The following is a 10,439-nucleotide window of genomic DNA, read 5'->3' on the forward strand; positions in this document are numbered from 1 at the left end:
CCTACTTCTTTGCAATATCTTTTAAGCTAAAAACTCACAGCTGCTTCTTTTATCTGGGCTGTGTACATCTGGACTATAATCAGTTTCTTTCCTCTCTTGCCTCCCATGACAAATTCAATCCCTTTCAGATGCAGATCTTTGAAACCCAGTTCAAACTTCACCCCATTTTGCATGCAAAACAGGTCATTCAAACGTCTCATATTTACCTTGAGAAAGTCTTTCATGATCTTGACTATGAAGTCATCTTTCTCCAGGGGCTGATTTTCTTGATTCCAGGTCCGATTCTTTCAGGACCTCCACTTTCACTTATCTCCATTTTTTGTGGTGTCCCCTGACCCGGAGCACAGCAACTCCAAGGTTCAGGGTTTTCACTCCCCCTCACAACTCACATGGGGGTCAGCCCAAGTTTCTGTACCTGAACTGGAAAGAACAAATTGACTTTTATTGGTAAATGTTTAGGATTGTGAATCCAAAAAAAGCTGACAAAGCCGGTAGGGAAATACATAGCGCCCAAGTGAGGGACTAACAATAGAAGGATGGGGGTGAGGAGGGGAACGCAACTAGGTTACAGGAGATACAATGTTAGCCAACTGAGCCTGGGGGTAGGGGGGAAAGGGGGAAGGGGAGGGAGGGGGTTCACAACGCTGAGAGAAAAAGAAGATAGATACACACAAACCTGTTACAATGGTCCGCAATGGTGGAAGAAGTGGTTCGGAGAAAAAGTGTCTCAGTCCATATAGAGTCTCATTGCAGGGGTCCTCTTCGGGTGGAGCAGGGTCGTCCATTGGTGAAGAATCCTCTCGAAGTGAAGGTCCATCTGGTGCAGAGGCGGGGTTCAGGCGGTCCCCTCTGGGTCCGGTCTGGCGGCGGTTCGTCTGGTGGGGTTGGTGTACTGGCAGTGGCCCGTGATGTGTTCCACGTAGATGTCACGGGACCAATGGATGGTGTCAGACACCATAAGGCAGCGCATCAGCTTGGCACTCAATCTAAAACCATCTTCCTGATCCAGGGGAAACCAACTTGATGATCATGGTATCTTCCCCCATTGCCACAAAATTGTGCAATAAGGATAGGTTAGTGCAGGCCATCTGAATAAGATGCACAGTAGTGCCCATTGCACTCAGCCCCCCTCAGCGCTGATCCTTTTTCCGGTCTTGCTAAGCCACTATGTTGAATATATTTTGACTTCCTCAACTCCCATAGTGAACTGCACCTTTTTTGCCATTCCCAGTAATTCCTAGTTTTTCACCAGCCTTAAATGTCTGGCAAACGTTACCAAACAGGGATCTAAACAGTTCACCCAGAATCCCTCTGTGGCCCCTCTCTCAGCCTGGTGCACATGATTAATGTGGCTCCGACTTCCCTGAGGTAGAGCTGGACCAGGTTGCCCTACACCTCATCTGCATATAAATTTTTGGAGTATCCCAGGACTCATGAGAAGAATACCCAGTTCCAATTGTGAGGAACAGGGTCAGGGTGCTAATTAGCACATGGATGCTTTGTGGGTATTATCTGGAGTATATACACATACTAAGCAGTTGTAAGCTGTGAGATCACCATGACTTGAAAGGCTGTTGACTTTGCTGTACAGTAAATTGGTTTTGTACTAATGTCATGTGTAGTTTGTATGCCTTCTTAGATCATCTGGCTCACTTCTTGGTCTCTTGAAGGCTCAGGTCAAGTGTAGTGGCTTTTTAACCTGGTAGAGGAAATACCATGTATCTGTGTCCATAAAGGCTGTTCTTCTGAACCACACTGCAGGACAGCTGGTCTTCTGGCATGGTTCAATACCCACTGAGATGTAGCAGCTTTAAGCCCAGTTTATGGAAATGGGAGTCTCTTTTCTCCCTTGCTTTCTCTGAGGGTCTTATGGCTAAGGGCAAGCAAAACCTGGGGGTATCCAAACCCCAAGCCTGTGGGCTTGGGCCTGCAAGTAGGATGCCCGCCAAAGGTTTTGGAAACATCTGAAGCTCCACATGTGGGTGGAGGATGTTTGCTGGTATTAGGGAAATTTGTGGTTCTGGACTCTTGGATTTGGAACTAGTGTTGACTAATTTGGCCTCAGATACAAATTTAATTATAAAAAAAAATCCTTCCATGACCATCTGCCTGAGAGCAAGCCAAACTCAGGGGCATCCAAAACCCAAGCCTTTGGATGTGGATGTGGATATAGAATGCCTGTCAAAGGATTTGGAAGCATGTGAAGCCCCAGGCAGGGGTGGAGTATGTTTGCTGGTAGTAGTGCCACATTTGGTTCTTGAATGACTCATGGATTTGGAGTTGATTTGGCTGATTTGAATTGAACCCTCCACCCCTGCCCCCAGATTTATTTTCCCTGCTGTATCAGTGGAAGGCAGACAAATTTAAGGTAACCCTCCAATAATTAGATTCTGTACTTGCAAAATTATAACAAATTTATAAATTGTCCATATATAGGATCTAACTAGTAGGGGGAGTTCATCTTATATTCAGGGTCATTTTATAGTCAAATAAATATGTTGCTTTATCTCTTTGCATTATTGGGCCTACGTTAGCATTTAAAGGGCCAAATTTTCTTTCACTACAAGTCGAAGTACTTCAGTAGTTCAGTGAATGTTCCCATACTGGTTTTGATCCACAGAGCTCAAGATACTTTAAATCAAAAAGTGAATAATCTGTATTATGATAATTTTATCAAAGAGATAATGATCTATAGAGAAGAAATGGCTTGAGTATGGCAGCACAGTAAATTAAAGGCAGAACTGGGAAACTCCCTTGATTTCCTTACACTGCAAAATGTAGTATATTTAGAACTAATAAAAATAAATCTCAATTCATATATAGTTAGAATATAGTTATCCTTTGGGATATACCACTCAAGGTTATTGAAACAAATAGAGTGATATGATGTTAAAACTAGTTTTATGGCAGATAATAAGATTTTATGTACTTGTTTGTATACAAACAATGATGATGGCAGTCATATCTCATGATATACCACGAAGTGATTTTGTGCTGAGTTTAATCAAGAACTTTGAAGGAAATGACATTGAATAGCACTTTCCATTCTTCAGACAGATGGTTTTAATTTAAAAATGATTATTTGAGAGGAACAAGCTTCAGTGGGTATTTAACAGTAATTGTGGATTTAAATAGTGATCAACTGAAAGCAGCATTGTCTATTGGGTGGCACCACTTGACAGAAGAGTGAATGTGATGGAAACAGAACTAGCTCAATCTTTTGCAGGACTCCCTGTAGCTACTAATCCTCAAGGCAAGAAAGTAGCCCTCTTGTGACTAGTGCAACAGGTATATTGATCTTAAGTCAGTAGCTGATTAGCATTCATTAAGGAAACACTGAACTCTACCATATGCACCAATTCCCTGATCAGGAAACAGTATCTACAGTAAATACATCAAATACATTCTGAGTAGATTCAGCTCCTCAGTGCATCTTTGAAGATAACATGTATTGCAGGTGTCAGGCAGGCAGGCAATTGGGAGATTGAGCATATTCTGTGGTTTTCTTTTTTGATTATATACAGGTAGGAGTGTGTAGTGGAGAGATCAAAGTATACTGTGTTGAAACCTTTACTTCAATACCTCATTTAAGGAAATAACTATCCATTGCATTCATCCAAGAACTGCTTAAGAAAGGCTGATTCAAGGAAGAAAAATTCTTATTCACCGTTAGCTGAAGAATGAGTTCTTAGGATGCTTGGAAGAGGGGAAATCTTATGGCAGTTAATACTGTGTATTGATATAATTTGGCAAAGTTTCAAGATATCTAAGACTTCATGAGTATTAAAAATAATTCATATGTAGAAGAACATTCAGTTAGTGCTCCTAGCTATGAAGGGGCAAGCTCTCAGATACTTATTGGGTGCGTCTACATGTTGCCATATGGCAACGTTGCTACTACCTTTTGGAATTACTAAAGCATGGTGCAGTTAGGGTAGTTACTGTGCCATGCACGTGGTGCACAGTTACATTTTGCCACTACATCGCTGTAGAGGCACACTATACCAGGGGAGTGTACCGCTATGGCAACATAGCTGCTGATCATGTGTAGACCCATGTGATTACTACATTGCTGTAGTGCACCATATGGTGACGAAGCACGTTGTTACGTCACCGTAGAGTGACATGTAGACGCACCCATTGTGTCTTCTTTCTCTTTCACTCTTTATCCTCCTTTCCATAGCCCCACAGACCTGATTGTTTTAATTTGTTTGGTAGAAGGGTAATGTGGAATGATGAAATGAATCTCATGACTTTTTTTTTTTTATATGTAGATGCTAAGAGACTGTTTAGATTTTTATGTAACCATGAGCATAAATTCTGAGGGTGCAGTGCAATCGTTTTCTTGCAATTTTGTTCATAAATACCAATAGCATTCTTTCCAGTTAAAAGCGTATGACAAGTAATAAAATATAAATCCATCAGCAGCACAGACCAGTGGCTCTCGATCTTTTTAGACTCAAGGCACTCCTCCTTAGACTCAAGATACCCCTTGTAAAATACCAGCTCTTATTTTTCACCCTTTTTGACAACAGAAAAATAATAGACCAATAATAGAGTAATACTGTACTTCTATTGAAAAGAACTCAGAAAGATCACAACAGATCAGAATGCTTTTGACACCATGAATTCCTGTTTGAAATGTCTAGTTTTATCTTGAATCATGTTTTCCCATCTAACAGTGTTGACATTGCATGGCACCCCAAAGCATCCTTGAAAGGATCTCACAGTACTTCACTGTTGAGAATCACTAGTGTAGACCAAGCACTTTCTCGGTTGCTTACGGTGATATGTGACATCACTTACAAGATCAAGGGGTATAATGATTAGCTGTTAATTCATTTCATGGATTAAATTTATTAATAAAATGATAATTTATAGAATGTACCAGGCAATAAACTCTGTACTGTGACAAAATAAAACTGTAATGTTTCTAAATATATCCCTCTGTAGTTCGATTTTGGTTTTCTCTTTCTAACATATACCTGATATTTATTTGCCTTTGATTAATTCCAGTACATGACTGCTGCTGCTCCTATGCAAGGGACCTACATTCCCCAGTACACTCCTGTGCCTCCAACAGCTGTCCCTATTGAAGTAAGTGTAACTCTATTCATGAAATAAAGTGAAGGGGAAATGAATCACAAATGTATGCCTCATTAAATGTATTGTATTAAAAAGGGTGAAAAATTACTTTCCCCAATCACAATGTATACTGCTCTTAAAGTCAGGATCGCCCACGTCTCTATTTCTTTTCATTTCTTTTCCTTTTTTGCTTTCTTTGGAAATTTTGCAAGTGCTCTTGTGTTTGCATTTGATTTGCCATGCTCAGCAAATGGAATAAACCACTGGTGATTTTTCATATATTTGGGAGGGAGATGGGGAAAAGGCAGGAAAACAATACCAGCAAGCAAGCCCAAGGGAGTCAAGAAGAGAAGATTGCCAAGAGGGTTTGACAGTGTAGGTAATTGCTGAAAACATACAGCATCCAGAAAAAGCGACTGAGCAATGGAAACCTTCCTCTTGTATATACAGACGTGGAGGATGCTGCACTGAGTGCTTTTTCATCCTTGAGGAAGGATTCGCTCCCTCCCTTCTTGGGGCTGAGTCATGCTGATGACATTCTAATGAGTAAGTATTTACTCAATCCTGTAGATCACAAGGTGCTGGGAGCACTTCAGCTCACCCTCCACTGCTGTGCATCTTCATGAGGGATTCTGAGCAAAACAAGAGGAGGGAGGTTTGGTTGATTTCTTTTTTTTCTTTATTTTTTTTTAAAGATACGTTCTTCTTAAATTTTGTATTATTCTCTTCGGTTCTGCCCCATTTTGTTAATAATTTTCCCTTACTCTGTGATAACATCAGGGATACTATAAGCACTGTGTCTAGACTGGAGTTGATATTGTGACTGCTCCATGGATTGACTAAGTGGGGATGCTCTGTTAGCAGTTATGTTGGTATATTTTCACCAGTGCTCAAGTAGTTCCACCATGGTTTTTCCAGTGTCTCTGGCTATAAATAGTAAGAATCCCAAATGAAATCCCACATGGTAGGAAATGACAACTATTTTGTCATACTAAGCTGGTCTTGTTTAAATTTTCATTGCTAAAAGATAATTTCACCCTAAACCAGGCTTTGTTTTGTTCATATATGTATAGCATTACTTGGTTTGAGTACCTTTGTAAGTTATTAAAGCAGCACAATCACCCTGTTTGCTGATACCTACACTAAATTTGCTACGAAGTGGTGGTGGTGATATTTATTTGTAATAACGGAGCCTCAGTTAGGAACAAGTCCCCCAGTGTGCTAGGCATTCCGCAAACAGAAAGCAAAATATGTTCTTTGCCCCAAAAATCTTGCAGTCTTGTTTAATCTAAGGAGCAACAGACAGATGTAGGCAGACATTTGGCATAGATGGAAATGACAAGTTTATATGGATCCCCCTATTCAAGGGGGTCATGTTTAAAATCTTTCAGAAAGAACTTGACAGTTTTTTCTGTGAGAAATGTAAAATGACCTACCTTTTTTTTTTATATAGTACTCAGATAAAAACAAAATGTGAGCTCTTGATGGTCCTTCTTCTACCTCCATGGCATGCAATACACTAACAAACTCTGTTCCGAGACAAGTAAACCTGGCATCATTGATGTAGTAACATAGAAGTAAAGAGAACGCAGCTCATTTAATGAGCTTGTAGGGAATAATATATTTTTTAAATGTCAAAATGGAAATAAATGATTATCATCAAAACATGATTGCGAGTTTTCAAATCACATGCACATAATGTTGACTACATGCCTGTATATAAAATTACAATTAAACCTATAAATAAAAGCAGAGCCTACCTGGTACAGTGTCTCCTTATGTAAAACCTTTAGTTTATCTTAAATTTGTCTTACAAGAGAAAACACCTCAAATAGAAATGCTGTATCAGTGCAAATATTGTGCAGAGCATGCTACAGATTCTGCAGAATATGCATTATTTTAATGAAATATCCTGTAGGCCTTGATCCTGTTCTTATATTGGTACAACTCAAGAGAAGTCAATGTAAACATAAAAGAAGGTTGTTGTAAGTGAGTTAAAAATCAGACCAACCATACATATGTAATGATAAAATATGTAGGATGAAATCCCGACTCGATTGAAACCACTGAGATTTTTGCCTCTGGCTTCTACAAGGTCAAGAATTCCCCCATAATTTTTCATTGCTGCATGTTAGAGTGAAGGGCTTCAGGCACTTTGCATATTTGAGACATTTCTCATTGCTGGGCTGGATTACTGGTTACATAGATGGCAATTATATCATGTCAGCATATGTTTTCTGCTATCCCAGGCACTCTCAGTTATAGAAAGCAACAATCCAGCTGCTGAGAAATGAGGAAGTGGTGAGACAATGCTGAGTGCCTCCATACAGTTCACTGATTGGATTAAAATCAGTAAATTTTTCATGTCCCTATTTGCTTCCTTAGGGTGTTGTTGCTGATACCTCTCCACAGACAGTAGCATCTTCATCACAGGAAGCCAGTGGTCAACAGCAACAGATGACAGTGGAAACATCCAGTGAACACGCGCCTGCATATTCTTACCAACAGTCTAAGTAAGTAAACTGTTTTTAGTGACCCCTTGGCCAGCTATGATTTTACCTCTCAACTAAAACATGTTAAATCTACTCTTAGCTGCAGCAATATACATTCATTAGAAGTTCACTGAATACAATGGAATGACCCCATTGAATTTCTACCACTTAATTTCCAACAGTGTAATTAATTACAGAATTTTATTTGACCCCCACCATTTTATATATGACTTAAATGTAATTTCTTAAGTGTGTACAGCTCACGCTGAACTCAGTATTTATCAAAGATTATGTTAGAAATCAAGTTATGGAAAAATTCATAGCTTGTTTAGGCAGATACACTACGCTTACCTCACTGCAATTTGATTAAGATTTGTAACTGGTAAGGAAGCATAAATTGTACAGATTTGTCATTCATTGGATATGCAGACTAATGTCACAAGAAAAGGCTGGGAGGAGAAGGCTTCATCTCCCCGCCTCCCCCTTCTACCCCCAACTCTTCTTCACCTTGCAAAATATTATGTGCTATACATCTGTATTTCTGAAAAGCACATTTTACAGTAGTAAAAATTTGGCTCAATATTAAGCAACAATTTCCAAAGCATCAGCAAAGAAGTAATTAACATGATTAGGTGTTGATCTTATCATTTCTAGGCAAGGAAAGATGCAGAACCTTAGAGAATTAATCAGAAACTATTTTTTACCATCCTGGAAACAAACCTGAAAACAAAAGAGAGCAAAAGTATTTTAAAAATGAACTGAGCATGAAAAGGATTTTGTACTGGCCTTATATATTAAAATAAAGAGTTAAATTAGGGTACATTTAGCTCTTTTTTTGACCAGGAACCACATTATTTACATTTATACTGTAAAGAATGTATTTATTTACATTTTCTTTACATTTATACTGTATGGCTTCCTTGAATGTTGATTCTCTCCTAGTATGTCCAAACATAAGACTTATACTCTGTATCTATGTCTTCCAAGGATACACATGGAATTACACTAGGAATGAAGTAGGCATTCTGTTCTTCGACTTTGAGCATTCTCTTCTACTTCATTAGACAGATCCCTCAACCATTTTGGACTAACCAGTATTTCTCTCACTTGAAAAGCTCATAAATTTACTTATAAAAATATGAAATCTTGAAAGTGAAGTTAAATGGCACTTCTTTTTCATGGGAACTCCACCCTCTTGCCTCTTAGCAAAGATCTCTCTGCTGGACATCAGGCCTCTGGCTTTAAGCAGTGGGTGGGAAGATTTTCTGGAGCCATGGTTGGAAGGGAGGATAAATCCAATGCCAGATTAAAGATTACTACCACCTGGGGAAACCTCATAAAAGAACAGACTTTTGGTCTCCCAAGAAACTTTACAGGGAAGCCCACAGTAACTCAGTCACTTTAACGAGAAACCATGCCAACAATCTAAGGAGCACACTTGGAAGGGCAGGAAAACCACAGAAGGTGGCCACTGGCTTATTTTAAACAAAAAAGGTGGAGGGAGAAGGGAACTGAACCCAAGGAAAAAAGGTAACAACCATAATACAAATAGGCCACAAGCACTCCTAATCAGTCCTCATTTATACAAGGGTCAACTCCCCTTTGAGATGATCATAAAAATCTCAGTGCAAAAGCAGTGATTAGGAGCCTCTAAATCTTTAAGTGAGGGTGATAAGTCGTGGAGCCCACTTTGAGAGGATGTAACTCAAATTCACTCATTTTCATCATCCTGTCAGGGAACAAAGACCCTAGAAACTGCAGTTGACTCGTGCTCCCTCCCCAGCTTCCCCTTATGGTACCAAAAGAGGATGGTCAGTAATGAATGCGGAAATGGCTTTATCAAATCATTAAGGAAATAAACAAATGTCACATTCTGCCATCACAATGTCTGGGGGTGCTTTTTTGTTTCACAATGCTAACTGCAATCATTTTAGATAAAAATTTGAATGAACTGTTGTTGTTTGCAGAATTTAAGTTTTGAAGTTCAAGTTAGTTTCATGTTTATGGTTTCAGCTAGGGTGGCTATGTGGCATATCTTTGAAATCATTAAAACATTTTCTGTGTTTCATTAATAAAAAGAAAAGAAAAGGGTCTCACCCTCCCCCCCTCCATTCCTTACTTGTGGCTGCCTGCCCTCTGTCCTGGGGAGCAAGCAAGGAAGGGTTAAACTTCCTGCCTGGCTTCCTCCACCAAGGTGCAGGACTGCTGCTCTTCTCTGGGCTGAGCCTGCCTGGAAAATCAGCAGCAGCTGTGGAACTACCCAGGCAGGCAAGTTAACCCCTCCCTGCCTGCTCTGTGAGATACTGCAGACAGCCACAAGTAAGCAGAGGGAAGATAGTGAGTGGAGATCTGGAGGGCTAGGGTGAATGGGGGGACAGGGCAGTGGGCCCAATCCAGGCACTAAATTGTAGCCTAGAGTAGCTACACCATAACGTGACATGAACTGGGTAACACAGATCAGAGATAATCCTGCCCTGAAATGATGCAACTTTAACCCATGTAGGAGTGCTTAAAACTACTTTCAGGTGTTAATGTGTGTGCAATCCAGGTGTTAAGAGCTCCAGGAGTCACCTAAAATTACTCTGTAACAAAGCCAGTAGACAACATTTTTAATAACGTCTCCACCTGCACAGAAAGATCGTATGTCTTGCCAAGATTAGAGTTTTCTAATACTTCAAGTTTACATGTACTACATCTCAAAAATATTAATATGCTATTTTACTGTAGGAGTATAGGAATAAAAGGTCATGATGTGTCATGTAGATCATGTCCCTTGTGTTAAACTAGATAGATTCCACACTGTGTTTTTTAATGTTTCACCTATTTAATCAATATCAGCCTAACTGTTTCTACTGAATCAGC

At 39.7% G+C, this 10,439-nt stretch overlaps 1 protein-coding gene across 8 annotated transcripts in view; it reads left to right on the forward strand.

The window, feature by feature from the left end:
• The window catches only part of RBMS3 (RNA binding motif single stranded interacting protein 3), a 692,574-nt gene that overhangs the window by 675,590 nt on the left and 6,545 nt on the right, over positions 1 to 10,439 (forward strand). For 5 of the 8 annotated variants that reach the window (XM_025202359.1, XM_025202354.1, XM_025202355.1 and 2 more), the window contains 2 exons: positions 5,017 to 5,097; positions 7,471 to 7,598. In XM_025202359.1, coding sequence (XP_025058144.1) covers positions 5,017 to 5,097; positions 7,471 to 7,598 — 209 coding nt within the window. Of the gene's footprint in view, positions 1 to 5,016; positions 5,098 to 7,470; positions 7,603 to 10,439 lie in introns of those variants that run through there. The other 3 variants (XM_025202356.1, XM_025202358.1, XM_014519265.2) reach the window with 1 other exon arrangement.

This window comes from Alligator sinensis, unplaced genomic scaffold, assembly GCF_000455745.1.
Source record: "Alligator sinensis unplaced genomic scaffold, ASM45574v1 scaffold181_1, whole genome shotgun sequence".
Taxonomy (NCBI): Eukaryota; Metazoa; Chordata; order Crocodylia; family Alligatoridae; genus Alligator; species Alligator sinensis.